Here is a 17942-nt window from a genome sequence, read left to right on the forward strand (position 1 = left end):
CCCTGTACAGGGTATAGCCCTCTATACCCGTGGTCCAGTCATGGGTGGAGTCCCACCAGGTCTCCATTATCCCAATGACATCATATTTCTTTGCACTGAGCAGGAGGACGAGCTCCTCCTGCTTGTTGCCCAGGCTCCTGGCATTAGTGTACAGGCAGGCAAGTGTGCCCTTGGGGGCTCTTGCCTTGCCCACAGATTGTGCCAGGGCTGGGGCAGGGGTGGGCTCCCTTAAGTGCCCCCTTAAGTGCCTTGGTCTGCTGGCTTTGCAAGGGCTGTTCAGCGGGCCAGCAGGGGCAGTAGTCCCCCATCCCCCAGCGGGGGATGAGAATCATCCTAAAGAGGAGAGGCTGAGGGAGCTGGGCTTATTTAGTCTGCAGAAGAGAAGACTGGGGGGGGATTGAATAGCAGCCTTCACCTCCCTGTGGGGGGTTGCAAAGAGGATGGAGTTGGACTGGTCTCAGTGGGGGCAGATGACAGGACAAGGAGCAATGGGCTCGACCTGCAGCAGGGGAAGTTTACGTTAGATATTAGGAAGAATATTCTCACCAGGTGGGTAGTAAAACATTGGAACAGATTACCCAGAGAGGTTATGGACTCTCCATCCTTGGACATGTTTAAAACCCAGGTAGACAAAACCTTGGCTGGGATGATCTAGTTGGGGCTGGTCCTGCTTTGAGCTTTGGGGTTGGACTAGATGTGACCTCCTCAGAGCTTTTCACACCCTCATTTTCTGTGATTCTGTGATTCTATAATCACATGTTAAAGGTATGATTCTCATTTAGGATGATTCTGTGTCATCCTATTAAAAAGAAGCTTCTCATGAGGTATTTGAAAAGAAACACCTTCCTTCTTAGTCGCTATTCTGCTGTCCAACAAAGTGCCCAATTTATACTGGCACTTTAAAGTTTTTTGAGAAAGTTTTTACTGTGGGTCAGCTCTGCTAGCGCCAGCTGTAGTTAGCTCTGTGGTAGACAGGACCCTGGGTGGCAGCTGGCACTTGTTATTTTTAGCTTTGTCAGAGCAGGCATATGCCATCCGTTAATTAAAACGATTGGCTGCTAACAAGTTCTGTACGTTTTATACCTTCTCAGGTTGCACCAGTATTAGCAAATACTGGTAACTTTTTTCAGAGAAAAGACTAGTATGGACAGAAATCGTCATGGCCTACTGTTTTTGTGAAAATTAACAAAGCAGCTAGTGATTTTTGGATGTCTCAGTTCCTGAATAACTAAAACGGTTTCTTTAGTGTCTTATCTGAGTGTGTGCTCCCATGTGGTACAACCAGTAGCAAAATATGTAAGAGTTATTTCTCATATTATTACTTGTGAATTAATTTAAACTATATAGACTCAAGAATGATTTTATTATAACTGGTTGAGAATTTTTCATTTAACTTCTTCTCCTCCCCTCTCCCTCCCTCCTATGGAAAACAGTTTTTGCAGAACTGGACATTTCCATATGAAAAATCCACTGCTGAAATCTCTGTTTTGATTTTCAGTGTTGGAAAAATGAAACAAAACATTCCTGTTTCAAGTAGTGGCCTGAATGGAAAGGCTCATCTTGATCCAAGCAAATCAAAGCTTCAGATTTCACCTTGCCAGTCTGTGCCTTTAATTTGGCACAGTGACTCTGAGTCTGTGTCATGTTGCAGATGGGGCTCCCCGGCTGAACAGTATTTCCCATGACACACCCTGGTTTTCCACCTGGGTGAGCTGCAAGGGTGTGTGATGCAAGTCATATGAGAGGTGTAATGTGGAGAGGGAGCCCAGCCCACAGAGGAGAATGGAGGCATAGGGCACTGCGGTAGCTCAGGGCTTCACACTTGAATGTTGAACCAAGTAGAACTCTATATTTGTTTTTGGTTCAACAAAACCAAAATGAAATATCAGAACACTTTGTTACCAAATTTAATCGTTTAGCTTTCTGTTCCAGGAGATACGTCAGTATATTTTATGACTCACTTTGGTACAAAAATAATGTTGGAATTTCTGTGGTTTAAGGTAAACCCTTCATAATTCTGTATTTCTTGGAGACTCAGTACAACAATGATAAAAAGTACTTGAAACATACTTAAATGTTTTCTTAACTGTAATGAAAGCATGAGGTAAAACCCTGGTTAAAAAAAAAAAAGGCTCATCCTCTGTTTTACAGACTTACAATCAGAGCCAATCTAATAAAAGGAGCATTTACAAAGCCATTTCAGAAAATAAAATGCTACAGTTCTACCAGCAAAGCCCACGTATGATTCCCGAAGACATAAATCCAGAGATGCATAAAATGTTTATCACTCCTGCAGCTGATGAACCAGACAGCTTAAGACCACTTTCCAAAGGGAGAAGATCCAGCTCGCTCCTGCATAAAACATCGTTCCCTTCCATTAGCACTGGTAAGATAATGATTTCTTTGTACCCCATTGTGTTCATTCATAGCATGCAATGAAGTAGGTTGTCACTTACGGAAGCTCATGCCTGTCTGAGCTAGTTAGTCTCTAAGGTGCCACATTGCCCTGCCTTCTGTTTGACTTCAGGCTAACTACCTCTCTTTGTATTCCTTGTGTAAGGCAATGTCTTGACTGTATTGTGGTTCTGATGGATACGAAACTGATCGTTCTTAAGAGTTATGGACTTCCAATAAAAGTATCACTCTTAATCCTAGTGTAGCCTTTATTCTTAACTTTTTAGATTTGAGATTGTGATGAAACTACTGGCTTAAATATAGGCTTCTGTTCCTTAAACATCATTGACTCATAGTTGGCCCCTTACAGTTATATGGTACTAGTTAGCCACTTGTTCTACCTTCTTTGACACAATTTCCCAGGTATTTGTTGCATCTTAGAAAAATATTATCACAAAATGTTCTTGCATCTTTATTAGGTTCTTTAACTTGAACAGGAATTGTTCTCATAGTTGATAAAGCAATATAAAAATTGGAGGAACAACTGAATCTGTAAATTTAAGATCTTGATGTAGATGGAATGTTCCCTGTGTTTCGATCCTTTTCCTTCATTCGGAGGGGTGGTGGGACTTGGGTTTGACCAGCTAGGATTTTTTGTTGCTTTCTTACTCTTTTGGTTGGTAAATGTAGGGAACCTACAAAGCAGATGGGAATAACCGACAATCTCCCAACATAGTACAGAAGTTAAAGATGTTGCAGTCAGCTGTGTAGTTTGGTTCTGTCACTGGTGATTGGGTTCTGCTAAAGGCCTTTGAAGTAAACACAGTACAGCCCCTTTCCTACCCTTCCTTTCCGCTCTGTACAAGCATTGGTAAATTCATCTCTGAAAGCTGCTTTGCACATTCCAGTGGCATACAATTTAAAGGAAAGCTTCAGTGAATTACGGTGCAATAAACAGGTTTTGTCAAATGAAGTTGATCAGCTGTGCTGGGATGTGTCCTGGCACAGCTGATGAGCTTTTATGGGCGAAACAGATGTTGCCCATTGTCCTGTAGGGTCCAGGCCCAGCTGCTCCCAGGAGTAGCTGGGGCCTGATCCTGCAGAACAACAATCAGGATGCCTGTCTGCAAAAGGGAAGCCTGGGTTTCCCCATTTATAGACACACACCTAGGGAATCCCAAAAGGGGGAGGAATCTGCAGGCTGCAGATCATGGCTCTGCCCCAGCTTCAGACCAGGCTGTCACCACTGCAGCGAGCCAGGGCAGAGACATTATTTGCAGCCTGCATGCTCCAGGCTGAGATATGCAGGATGCAGATTGCAGCTCTGCCCCCAGTTCCTTGCAGCGGTGACAGCATGGTCCCGAGCTGGGGCAGAGTTGCGATCTGCTGTCTGTGCGCCGATGCCAAAAGCTTGCAGGCTGCATGCAGATCACAGTTCTACCCTGGCTCTGACCAAGCTGCCTGCGCTGCCCTGCTGTTGTGCCCTGCCAGCATGTACTTCCACAACTGAAGTACAGTGTGTTCACAGTGATCTGCCAGTTGCTGAAGATCAGTATAATTGACTACTTGTCCAACAAGCAGATGTCAGAGAAGTGTGAATTGCTTGCACTGAATGCTTGTTTTGCAGCCTCAGCTAGAGTCCTGTCTATAGATTTGTGAGAAAGCAAGTGGCTGTCTGATTTTTAGGAATTATAAAATAAATCTCAAAAGGTAGCTAGTTGCCCTTGCTTTAAATCATGTGCTTATTTCAGTGCTGTCCCCCTCAGAAATATTAATAGGTTTTCAGTAAAGATTAAGCTGGAGAGTTTGTTCCTAATTACTGAGTTCTTTGTTGAGTTTCTGTTGCTTTATGGAAAATCACAGAGTTAGAGAAAGCCTTTTCCATTCCACTGCCAGTGCAGTGTTGGTCCTCAGGATGATAATGTCTAGGTCAGGGGTGGGCAATTATTTCAGGCAGAGGGCTGCTTACTGAGTTTTGGCAAGCCATCGAGGGCTGCATGACAGGCAGCCAGGGGCGGATGAATATTAATTTTCTATATTTTTTATGGGCTCTGCGAGCTGGATAGAATGGCCTGGTGGGCCGCATCCAGCCCACAGAATGCATTTTGCCCACCTCTCGTCTAGGTTCTCACCTGGGGTGCTACGAGAACCCTTCCGGGTAATGCAGGTGCTATTGTTGGTGGAGGACAGGTAAAACTGCTCAGTGTGCAAGGCTGTAGCATACATATGCTCCTCCTGTCCTCCTGCATTAAGGAGAGCTGGTTTGGGCTGCAGCTCTTCCTGGTGTTGACCCTGGCTCCACGGTCCTCCTGGCCAAGTCTGAAACAGGCGTGCAGGACAGTTCTACCTGCCCACATACCTGCTTTTTAGAGATGCTGTCCAGAGTTGGACTGGGAAGGGCTGGAACATGAGCTTGCTCTTCTGTGTCTTTGAAGAGCTCTGATGGAGGAGGAGCAGCATGCACATGGGCCACAGCCCTTCCTAGTCAGCTGTGCAGCAGGTCTGTGGGGCAGTATCACTCAGCTGATGAGCACTGAAGCAAGTGGAGCACAGTAGTTCTCAACTGGGGGTGCCTCCACATTCAGAAAAGTACCTCCACCCTGTGTTGTCTGGGGTTCTGACTCTGAAAAGGTTGAGAACCACTGGTCATGTCTGGTGTTAAGATCCAAATGCTTGATAGGCTTGTAATTTACAGACATAGAAAACTGCATTTGCACAGAAATAGGTGAATCACAGAATCATTTGGACTAATCTTTTTCTTTTCATAGTCGGATATGATTATGGACAAATGTGCTGTTATAGTGAGGAGGGGGTGCTGCTGCTCAGGAGCTTTTTTTTCATCTGGAATCAAAATTGGGGCAGTTTTAGTTTGCTTGTATCACTGCAGGATTATGCACATATAACAGTTAGAATATAACAGCTGATGTTTTCCTTCCCTTTGGAAATCTGGTATCTTATTGTTGAAAGAGTTTCTGTTTTTAATCTCTCTTTAATTTGATTCTGTTGCTAATAGCTATAACCTCTGATAACAGGCAAAGCTTGTCTGCTTTGTTTGGTGTTTATTCTCTGCCCACTAAAGTGGTGTAATCTCTGTCCATCTCATCCCATGATGAAACCTAATCTCTAACTTGGTGGATGGAAGAAACAGTGGTGGTCTTCAGTTTAACAATGGAAATGTAGATTGTGTAGCAGGAAGAATTTTTTTCATCGTGTAGATGGTTAACTTGGATTCTGTCAATAACCAAAGCGCACATTCAGTTTTTCCTCCTAAATAAATCCAGTTAGTCCTTTAATAGTATTTTCTCTTCTATGAATTTTCTTTATGTCCATATCTCTGTTACCTACCTAAAATTACAAGGTATATTATAAATGTATATATAATAGGGTTTATTGTATGATTGAAGCACCAGACTGGGACTTGGGGTCTGATTTCTGGTGCCTGTCTCTTCAGAGGCTTCCTTTGTGATGTTAAGTAGTTTGTTAATGTACGTTTGTTCTCTCACTTGTAAAATGAGGGTCTTTTTTTTTCACCTCTGTTATTTATGTCAATTATTTAATTAAGTCTGCTAACTTTAGGCAAAAAAGTGTTTTAAGAAATACCTTATCTTCAGAAGCTCAGTAAAACTTCCTTAAAGCTGTTTAAAGTTTAAAACCTAAGTGGTGGCACATGTAGAAATGTTGCCTCCATGTGCAAAACTGAACAGGACACGTTTTTAAACGGTGTTGTTTCTCGATGCTGGAACCTTTAACAAGGTTCTAAGTTAAAAGTCCAAAAGTAAAAATAGTTATTTTTAATTTCTAATCCTTGAGTTTAAAAAAAAATTGTAGTGAGGAAGATTTTCTTTCTAGCTATTTGCCAAAAAATGGAGGAAATGGAAATTCATAGAGTTACTGAATTCAGGCAAATTCTGTGACCCAAAAACTTGTCTGATTTTATCATTAGGCACCGTGTACAAGTTGCTGGAGACAGTGCTACTGACAAGATAGTCCTCACTTTGAGAGAGTAATATCCTGGGAGAGGTCAGGTTTCAGGTCAGCCTGGAGTTGCTGTGATCAAGTACTTGCCCTTATTTCATATATGAAAGTGGGCTTTCAGAGGAAATTAAAAACAGCAATAGCTTTTCTAGATTTGTCATCTGCTTATGATACAGTTTTGGTATAAGGGCTGTTTGCTGCTGCTATCAACTATATTGCAACATTGCCAGGCAATTCAGTTTATTAAAACAGTGTGTCTTGGACATTTATTAAAAAAAAAAAAAATGGAAGTCTCTCTCTCAAAAAAAAAAAAAAATCTAAAAAAGATGGAGAATTATTTTCATTGTAAGTGTTTAAAGCCTAATTTTGCTAAGACAGTAGCATCAGCTTTTCCCCTCTGCAGTCTGAAAGCTAAGATGGCATTGGAAACATGCCAGTGAAGTCTATTTATTTTATTAGATTTGTATACCACCCTTCCCAAAAAAGGCTCCAAGTGGCTTACATACCCTACAGTATCCTGGTGTACCTCGTGACAGAAGACTCTTTTCCCATCAGGATATGAGGCAGATGAACAATTTGTATTGGAGGATAAGATGGCTGGCATTAGCTGGGATTTTGACCCTAAAGCTCTTCCAAAAATGGCATTGGCTTTGGTCTATTATTTTATGACCAAACACTCTGCACCAGTATGGGGAAGATGGCATATACTTATTCATCCTACTGATACCCAGCTTTATGCTGTTCTGTATATTTGAAATCAACTCCCCTTCTACAATTGCCAATATTCTCATGCTGGCTTTCATTGAGAAATGTCAAGTTAGAATAAAAAAAGTTCTGTGTTTCCTATTCAGAAGATCTTTGAACATCTACATCTAGTTGGTGTCAAGCCACTCAGAAGAAATAAAATGCATCAGTGATTCTAGTGCCAGGTGTCCTGGTTTTTCTCTTCCGTGGAAGACTAAAGGTGGTCATTAAACCAGTCAGGACATTACTTGAAAGATGCGCATGCCCGATGCACAAATAGCAACTTAATGTCATATCAAATTTCAAACAGTTCATGATAAGTGACGACTCAATATTTTCTTTTTTGAGGGATAACTTCATTTTTCATTTCTTAAAGCTTTATTTCTGAAGCATTTCTGAATGCCTATCAAAACTTAGTCCTGAACTATAATTGTTATAGTAGTCTCAATATGAGAGGGAGACTCTTTTGAAAGGCCTCTTTACTTTTTTACATAAGTTTGGTTCCAGTCTCAAGTACTCTGTTTTTCTGCGTTCATACATGAATTTCAGTAATCCTCTGCCATGTGGCTTTGTATTAAAATAATGATCTTACATAACATATAGGTTTTAAGTTATTATTTAGCTATAAATGTCTCTGTGTTTATAAATACATGTATGTTTCCATGGGAAATGATCTTCTCATTGATCATTTCAGAGTACTTGGCGATACATAGTATGCACTTAATTTTATTCTGATGACATCTGTCTTTGTTACAAATGAATCCCTTAAAAATAGAAACTGTAGCCATCTTTTGCCATTTTTTAGATTAAAAACCATATTTTACAAATACATTTTGAAAGCTACCTAGAATCATAGCAAAGTAGGTCTGGAAGTGACCTCAAGGTTATCTGAACTAACCCCCAAATTATACTTGTGCATGCTATTGTTCCATGTGCAGGACTTTGCATTTGTCTTTACTGAATTCATTTTAATTAATTTTAGATCACTCTTCCAATGTACTAAGGTCATTCTGAATCTGGGCCCCACTCTGTTGAATGCCTGCAGCTCGACCCAATTTGGTATTGTCTGCAGGTTTGCTATGTGTGCACTCAATCAGTCTTTCAAACCATTAACGAAGATATGAAAAAAAATTGCCGGACCCAGGGCTGGTCTATGGGGAATTCCACTTGAGTCCTCCTTCCAACTAGACATTGAGCTAATGACAACTACTCTTTTGAGCATGATAATCTAACCACTTATGTTTCCACTTTACAGTACTTTAATCTATATTATGTTTCCTTATCTTATCAATGAGAATATCATAGGATACTGTGTCAAAAGTGTGGCTAAAATTGGGTTTTATCGTGTTTACTGCCCTCCCCCCATCGTCAAAGCAGGTCAAATACAATTTTCTTGAGCATTCTTTGTATGGGTCCTTTGTATGAATTTCAGACTTCTCCAATTTATCAAGGTCAGTATGAATACTGGTCCTGTCTTCTAGGGTCTTCCCTTTTCTTTCAGAACAGATTACATTCATTCTTAATAGAGTTCTTAACTGAGCTCAGACTGAGCTTTATTTTGGCCCTCTTTCTTCTCTTTTTATACAGCAACGTATTTAAAAAGTTTGTAGCAAGTGAGAGTATTCCTTTTGCACAATAGTTTTCAAGTTATCCTAAATTTCATATAGGATAAGCAGCACTGGAATGTAGCAGTGTTAATTTTAAATACATTTCTGGTATTGGAGCAATTCATTTATTCACTCCCCAAATCCACTATGAGTTTGTGTCACCTTTGCAAGTTCATTTCCTAATGGTGTATCATGTCTCTAGACCTTGGACTGACTTAGGAAGTAGTGAGGTTAGGTCTGACTCTTTTCAAAACAGAGTATGTATGCGACAGGAATCCAGTGGATGGGTATTAAGATTGAGAGAAATAGATGGGGGGGATCTTGGGACCAGTGAGTCTTAAAGTGGATCTTGAAGGAAGTGGTAATGTACATCTTTATTCTGAGAGACATTTGCTTGGTTGGTAGCTTCTCTTAACTACCTTAAGGTGATTTCTGTTATGGATATAGAATAGCGAGGCTTATAAATAGCAAGGGAGAGACCATCAGAAAGTGCTATAGATCTAGTTATTAGGGCTTAGCAAAGCTTTGGTCCCTGATTCGATTTGGTGGAGATTCGGTGGATGAATCTCCAAATCCGAATTGAATCAGGAGACCCTTTAGTATCCTAATCGAATCGGAATACTCCGAATTGATTTAGAAATATTCGGCAATTCAGACATAGACACAGCTTTAAATGTTTTTTCTACATACCTCAAGGTACCAGGCGGCTCGTCAACACTGATGCTGGGGTGGATGGAGCATCCCACGTGAGCATGGGGGACTCCCCAGCATGCTCAGTAGCAGACCCAGAAGTAGACCAGAAGCACTTCTGGTCCACTGCCGGGGAGCATGCTGGGAGCCCCCCTTCACCCTCCCGGCTCAGTGACTGGTGCTTCCTGAGTCTGGGGGGGCACCCGGGATCTCCCCATGGCCGATCGCCAAGCTGGGGGAGGTGCAGTGGACCCAGAAGTGGACCAGAGCCACTTCCGGGTTTGTCACTGAGCACGCAGGGGGGTCTCCCCACGCTTCTGTGGGACTCTCCATCCACCCCACCGTTGCAGCATTCACAAGCTGTGCCTGTACCTCATGGTATGCAGAAAAAACATTTAAAACTGTGTCCATGACTGAATTGCTGATTCTTCAAATCGGCATCCAGTCTTCAGATTTGGATTTGGCCGAACCGAACTGGGGACAGTGATCTGAATCAATGAATCTAATCACTGTCCCTAATTTGGGCTAAATCTGAATTGAATATGGCTCATTTCGCACACCCCTACTAGGTATTTTGCACTTTCTAAAGGTATCTCCTTGTTATTTTTATATAATTGCAGTTTCTGAAGATCTCTGCTTACTGTTTGTTAGCTTTTCTAATCTGTCCCTCTGTCTCTGAATTATTATTTAATTTTCAATACTCTCCTTAGTCTCTCAGCAATATGTTCTAGCATGAGGACATACCTTCCCTATGTGGTGATTGCTATCACTATGGGGTTCATAAGTGTTTTAATAAAAATTACATGCGTGGCTCTTCACCACCTCCACCCAGCAATCAGCAGCTGCCCCAGAAACCTTGGCCAGTGAATCTGTAATCCTAACAGATGGTAGGCTCTCTTCACTTCTGCTTCTAACAACAGATTCTTCTGCAGATCCATTTTGTTTGCATCAGTGAACTTGTGTTGCCCTGATAGGTATCGTAGGAGGGCCTAATTATTACGTACATCTGTGTGTGTGTGTGTTTCCATCCTCCTTGTTAAATGCGTCTTATTTTTCCTAAAATTTTTCTTTTTAACTTGTTTGCAGGCACAAAGCAAGCAGAATTGCATGAAAACTGGTTTTTGACATCTGAAGAATATGAAGTATGGAACAGATTATACAGACTAAAGGAAAGTGATGGACTGAAAGAACCAGTCTTGCCTCGTGTTCACTTTGAGACTTTAGAAAATCTGGAAGAAGCGGCTGTAAGTTCAACATTAATGCAATGACCTCTGTGGTCATGGAAGACTTAGTTGGAAAATACCAGTAGGAATTGTTGCTATTGATTTTTCTGTAAACTTTTTTCCCTTGGTATGAGAAATTGGAATCTGATCATTTTAGTATAAAAATAGGGGTGATATTGTAAAGAAAAAATGGAACCTCTTTGGTATAGTGGTAGAAGTTTACAAAATGTTACTTCATATGTTTCCCTGACTCTTTCTCTCCATATATTTAAGAACATTTCAAAGGAATTCTTTGTTAGAGAAAATAATATATGACTTCATGGATTATACAGCTAAAAACAGTCATTGTGAGCTAATCTAGCTAACAAGCCAAGGGACTTCTTTAACTCAAAACAGAAATAATTCAGATATATTTTTCAGAAGAAGATATTAATACAGCAGTGCTCAACCTATCCAGCCTTCTTCTTTGGATGAGTGGTGCAGGAATGGTTCATGGGCTAGATCCTGCACAGAGTCAGTCTGGGGGTATGACCCCCATCTGCTAGATCTTGTGCGCAGGACCATGGGAGCCGCAAAGGCTGGATGACCACGAGTTCAGAAATTTGTGGTCAGGGAGCAGTGGTAACATCAATTGTTAAAGCTCTGGGGGCTATTAAAACAGCTAGTTTCCCTACCACCAAATTTCTGGGCCCATGGGAAACGCTATGGACTGGATGACGTTGCTGTACAGGCCTGATATAGTTTGCCAGCCATAGACTGAACGTGTACTAATATCATCCTTAAAACTTCTAAATGTCTGATTGAATTTCTTAAATGATGGATTATAAGAAAGCATCAGATATTAGTTTAAGAATGTTCTGTTCCTTCAGTGATAGTGTAGATTGTAATTTTCAAAAGAGTTCAGTGTGTGAGGTATTTCTAATATCTTGGAGACTAGTTCTTATAAACTGACTTATTTATAGAATTAAGTTATGTTTTTGGTAGTCATCAAAATGTTAGAAAATCTAATCGTGTATTTATGATTTTTTGTAGCACTTTTAAGAGTTCCATATGCTAGTTTTCCTTTGAGCATATCACTAATGATAGTCTGTTTTATGAGTATTGTTAAAAACCATTTGTGTACAAAACTATAAAAGAAGTTAGTGAAAGACTCAGGCTCGCTCTTCTTTTTGATGTAAAAGAGTAAATAACTGCATTTGACATGACTGTTCTTTGTGCAAGAGAAAACAGTAATATTTAAGGGCGCTTTTACACATGCTCCGGGGGTGGGAGGCGCAGTGCTTTACTTAGAATGGTTCCGTGAGCCACTCTAATTAAAGTGCTGCTGTGTCTCCTGTATCAGGATCCCCATGCTTAAAAATGGTGATGGGGGCACTTGAACTAAAGCTCGTTCGACGAGCTTTAGTTCAAGTGCCCCTACTGCTGTTTTTAAGCGCAGGGACGCTGATAATGCATGAGATGCTGGAGCGCAGTAATTGCCTCACTTCAGCAGACTTGATTAATCAAGTCCGCTCCAATGCGGTGGAATTGTGTGTAAGTGCTCCAAGTGTTTCTTTAATATACTGGCAAAATAACACAAAGTGCTTTGTGTTCAGAATAAAATCAAAGTTTTTCTCTTTAAACCAGACAAGCTTAATAGGTATGGTAAATTATGGCATTAGTCAGGATATTTAACAAGTATCATTTCTATAGAAAAATGAGATTCCAAATATTAATGTTGCTAAATGATTCCTTGACTGATATCTTCATGCTGCAATTTATTTGACTTCAGGAATCTGGAGTGGAAGGAGCTCGTGAGCTTTCCTTGTCTGAGTGGAGACTCTGGCAGAATCGTCCTTTTCCTACACACGTGGTTGACCATTCAAATCGCTGCCACCATTTTATTAGTGTTATGGAAATGATAGAAGTGATGAGGCATGAAGAGGTAGGCACTTTGAGTATGTGTTTGCTTGTGTGTGAAAGCATACATAATAATCTAGTGTTGTGCGCACAGAGCTTACAGTGTGAATTAAAAACAAGCCGGAATCTTATCGGGGAATAAGGCACAACGCCGCATTTATTGTAACATAAAACATACAACATAAAAAGAATAAAGAACAGTAAGGTTATTTGCTTCACTCATTCCTATGCATACTCCATCCATCCATCCATCCAAAAGGGACAAGTGTGCACGCACACACACAGAAGTTAGACAGTCCTGCAAAGGTTAAGGTGTTACCAAGTTCCAAAGTTGCTCAAGGTCAGTCTGGTGGCCTGCCAGGCTGACCAAGAGAGTTGGAGTCAGGTCTTGTTGGACGTGCCCAAAACTCCTCCTTGCAGGTGGAAAAAGACCCAAAGCCTTGTCTTCGTGTTCATTCTTTATAGTAATAGCTGTCCATACGAGCCTATGGATTCCGCTGAGTCGGACGCAACGGCCATCCTTCTTGTCCTGTTGGCAGGCTGGGATTAGTAGGTCGTGATTTTCTGGCTTTGTGGTCTGCAATCTTCAGGGGCTGTCGCTTGCAGTCTTCAGCCATCAGGATGGAGCATGATTTAGTGTTTGGTAATCCTTCATTGCTGACTCGACATGGCTATAGCTGTTAACCATTAAACCACAGAAAGCTATTTTTACCTGTTGCAAGAGTGTAGCAGGGCACTAGGGTGCCTGCTACTGAATGGTAGTGAATGGGCTAAGCTGCCACTCAGCAGGGCAGGAGGTGAGAGTTACCATGGTAACAGAGTGGGTCAGCTGACCACCAGGGGGCAGGGTCTGGCCTTTATAAACAGAGAAGGCTAAGGCCAGAGCCAGTTCCCTCCTGGCAGCCGCAGGAGCAGGAGCTTGGCGGGAGAGCTGATCAGACAGATTCCAGGGTTACAGCCTGGCTGCCCTGACTGGCCACATGATGAGATGGGGTCTGGTGAAGAGCTGAGTGAGTGCGGACTTTGGGTTACAAGCCAGGAGGCTTCTTGTGTTTGTGTTATAGATGTTTGGCTCATGGTTTAGTTATGGTTATACCGGAGGACCGGGTGAGGCTATAGGGGAGTGGGGAGGCCTCACGGGGGCTTCCCAGTAGTTTGGGGGTTCCTGGTGCCCATTAGGGGCACAGCGAGCGGTGTCAGGGTGGCACGGCATTTGGTGCCACAGTGGGCACGGTGGGAGAGCGCCGGAGAAGCGCTCGGCATGTGGGGTTGGGACCCCAGCCCGCAAGGGTAGTTGCCCAGTAGGGCGCACGACCTGGAGGAAGGGTCAGGCACGGCTACAGGCCACCTGAGCCCCGAGTGTGAGAGGCGCGGTGCAGCGTGGAAAGTGCGGCATAGGCCCCGAGAGGGCGAGGGAGCGCGAGAGGCGTAGTATAGGCTTGAGAGGGCGAGAAGCGCGGCATAGGCCCTGAGAGGGCGAGGGAGCGTGGGAAGCGCGGCATAAGAGTGAGAAGCACGACACAGGCCTCAGAGGGGGTGAGAAGTGCGGGAAGCGCGGTACAGGCCCAGAAGGCGCGCGGCACAAGCGCGAGAGGAGCGGCATAGGCCCAGAGGGGGTGAGAGACCCCAGAGAGGACGAGGAGCGTGGGAAGCGCAAGACAGGGCCCAGCGGGGGGCATTGCCGGGTGCATGACCAGCCCAGAGGCGCCGGTAAAGGGGCGGAGGTTGCGCAGCAAGCCCGGAGGCGCCGGAAAGGGGCACCAGCAAGGAGCCCCGGAGCCAGGGGGCAGTGAGGAGCCCCGGAGTTAGGCGGGGGGTAGTGAGGAGCTCAGAGTGAGGAGGGGCGACGAGGAGCCCTGAGAGGGAGAAAGGATGGCAAGGGGCCCCGAAGGCAGACAATGGGCCGTGGCATAATAACATGGCCCAGGACAGATTACACCAGCACCATCGGCGAGGCTTGGGCTGCAGTGCAGGGGAGGAAAAGGAGCCGCCGACAGTGCCCCCCGTCATTGGGATGCACCCGAATGGGCAGCTTCCTGCTAATTCCAATTATCCATCGTTTATAAATAAGATCAAGGCGAGAGTAGGCGGGTGGTCGGCCCATTACAGGGGGGTGGAGCCGCGTGTCCAGAGAGGCTCCGAAAGTGGCACCCCGTCACAAAGAGGAATGTCTTTCTGTACATTGTCACATATATTATTCACTTTCATTACCTCTTTCCACACAATCCAGACATCCACACACACCAGACATATCACAAACCCTTACACAAACGTTCTCCTTCTACTAAATATGAGTTCTAAAGTCACGAGTCAAATACGCCTAAAATCATAAGACCAATATGTCAAATACACGTATGCTAAGCAATAAAAAGTTTAAAATAGATGGTTAATTCCAAGCACTAATAATGACTGATCAATTTATAAAAAGTAAATCATAACAAGATTAACTTTATCTTAATGATTAAATCTTTTCCTTATATAAAAAGAGAAATAACAAAATAAACAGTCAAAACAATGATCGCCAATAACAAGATAAGCAATTAAAGCAATTATAGTCACTGCAATATTACACTACTATGTTTGGAAAGTTGTACCCCTAATAAGTTATGGTGCTTTAATATTATCTTGATCAGTTTTGAGGAAGAGAGATCTAAAACAACTTGCATATCCCCTACGTGCGTGTCTGTAGTGTTTTTAAGAAGGAATAATGTAGCCATTCATAAAAAGAAACAACATAAGCATAGCACGGGTATCATGCAATGGATTACATATTGTGTATACTCTTTTTTTAAAGAACTTCCTTTATTTGAACTGTTATTTTGAAATGCTTCTGCTGCACTATTACACTTCAATAAGCACGTTTTCCTGTGAAACTTTGACAGATCGTTCTAGTTTTAAGTGTTTTTTTTAATTCAGGTGTCATTTTTCAGAGCAAATATACCCCCAGAAGAGACACTTACATTACCATATCTTCTTGCATACCACGTGCTCCCAAATCAGAAGTGCACCTTGTTTTAGGAAGATACAATGAAAAAAAAAAAAAAAGAACAAAAAAAGAACACAAAAAGATTTTTCTAGAGTTGAGGCTGAATCCTGACAATCTGTGCTGAGGCAGCCGCTCCAGTTTGAGGCAAAAGTTCAGCTAAAAGCTACTGCCGATTTGGCAGTGATTATGAAAGCATTGAAACTAAGTACAGTGCTCTGGATGGCACTCCACCACTCCAGGCTGGGAGAGGAGGACAGGCCCTGGAAGCCATTGCAGGGTCCCTATGCTTCAATTCTGGTGCAGAAAATAGCTCCCTGTCTAAGACATGTACCCTAGTTTTGGAGGGCTGATTTCAGGGAAAAGATGTGTGAGTGTATTATTGCAGGAACATAAAAATATCAAAAGTACCTGCATTTCTCATTTATTTGGTAAAGGCATACCTGATGGACTTACTTTTCACATGCTTGCCTAAGCCACAATTGACATACACCACAAAAAGTTCTGCTTCATCTTCAAAAAATAAAGCAGCCAAAGGTCCATCCCTAGCCTAGCAGCATGGCTAGGGCTTTGTCTGTAGCCACTGGTGCACAACAACTTGGGGTTATGGTTGATCACAGGATGAACATGAGCTGTCGGTGCAACGCTGTAGTCAACAGAGTTAATAGCATACTGGGATGTGTTAGCTGATGTGTCCTGTGCAGGGCTAAAGACATGATGCTTCCTCTCTGATTGGCACTGGGGAGACCCCAGCTGGAGTACTGTGGCCCATTCTGGGTGCAGCACTTCAAAAAAGACATGGAGAAGGTTGGATGTAAGGAAGAACTTCTTTACGGTAAGGGTGACCAGAATCTGGAATAGACTTCCCAAGGAGGCAGTGCAGTCCCCAACCTTGGAAGTCTTCAAGAGAAGACTGGGATCATTTGATCTTGGCAGTATTGCTGCTCAAAGCAGGGGGGTTGGACTTGGTGATCTTTTGAGGTCCCTTCCAGCCTTTCATTTCTATGATTCTACAAGGGAGCAACACATCGAGCTAGCATCGTGTTCATCTGCCTTTGACTCCACAGCCTGAATAACCACATACTTGTTACAGCTGGGAAAACTGGGCAGGACCTTTGACTTGATGCTGGAATGAAGCTTGCACTTGCATCTTTACATGTGTAGCAAGATACATTACTGTTCTGGCAGTGTGCCTCTGTACTTAAACAGACTTGAAATTAAAATATAAATAGAGAGCCACATGCTCTGTTTGTTCCTAAAAGATAAGGAGTAAGTTGAGTATTCAAGGATGAAGGTAAGCTGAGAAGTTGATTTCCATAGGTTAACGTTTACAACTAGCATCTTCTTATTTATAATCAAATGTCAAAGTGAGTGAGAATTTGTAAGAGGTGTGTCAGTGCAAGATTTTGTTGGACATTATACTGTATTTTTTTACAGTGTAGCGCCAACGTAAACAATACTAATTTGCATTTTTCTAGGTCATCAGAATCTGTTGCTAAGCTGCCAGTTTCCTGAACAACAGTGTTAATCAATGGGGAAGAATAGGGACATTGTAGTTGTATTTCTTGTTAGGAAAATGTATTGATGGTGAGCTGACAATAGGCTTTTAGAGGTAGATTAATCTTCTCTGCTTCAGCTTGGAACAATAAAACTCTTGAGCCCTTCTAGAGTGTGGGCTCTCAAGTTGGGGTCATGAATTTATTTCCAAATTGGAGAGGACTCTAAAGGTCATTCTAATATACAGAACTCTTCAAAACAGCTTTTGCCACATGTCTGGGAAGTCACTGCCTTCAGGCTTCCTTACCAACTCTGATTGACTCTGTAAGCACAGGAGATAGGGGGGGATTACAGAATGATACTGTAAGACCCCTTCCTTAAGTGTACTTCTAAGAAAGGAACAGTTGTTCATGATTACCTGTCTTGGAGGGATCATGCATGCTTAAAGATTCATACTCTTAAAATCCCCTTGTGAGGCCCTGTTTTGCCAGTATTACTGTGTAAAATCAGGGATACGTCAGGTATTTGCAAAAGTGGATCTTGCTTTGGCAAAGCTAACTTGACTGTTGAGCACACCCTAAACAAAAGAAGGACTAATAGAAATAATGCTATAGATGAACTGAACATGGATAGAGTAACCTTGGCTCTCACAGTTTTCTAGTTGTGGCATTCCCTATCTTGCAAGAATTGATATTTTATTGTGAAATTAAATGCAAAAAAATAGCTGTGAACCAAAAAATCTGGAGGCAATTAGCTTGACTGCAGTAATATTTAAAATTTTATTTGAACCAGCAAATATGCTTTGGCTTGCTGTTAATCTCCTAGCTAACATCCTGACATTGTATCAGGATACAGTCATATAATCACATGCCTAAATGTTTGCAAGATCCAGGCCTTGAAATACAAGCAGAGGGCACTGGTCTAAATGTT

At 42.5% G+C, this 17942-nt stretch overlaps 1 protein-coding gene across 1 annotated transcript in view; it reads left to right on the forward strand.

Moving 5' to 3' along the window:
• Positions 1-17942, forward strand: part of FANCM (FA complementation group M) — a 94644-nt gene that overhangs the window by 51421 nt on the left and 25281 nt on the right. The window contains exons 11-13 of the mRNA XM_090034428.1: positions 2152-2386; positions 10497-10654; positions 12405-12557. Coding sequence (XP_089890554.1) covers positions 2152-2386; positions 10497-10654; positions 12405-12557 — 546 coding nt within the window. The remainder of the gene's footprint in view (positions 1-2151; positions 2387-10496; positions 10655-12404; positions 12558-17942) is intronic.

Source organism: Crocodylus siamensis, chromosome 2, assembly GCF_052110815.1.
Source record: "Crocodylus siamensis isolate JL-2025a chromosome 2, ASM5211081v1, whole genome shotgun sequence".
Lineage (NCBI taxonomy): Eukaryota > Metazoa > Chordata > Crocodylia > Crocodylidae > Crocodylus > Crocodylus siamensis.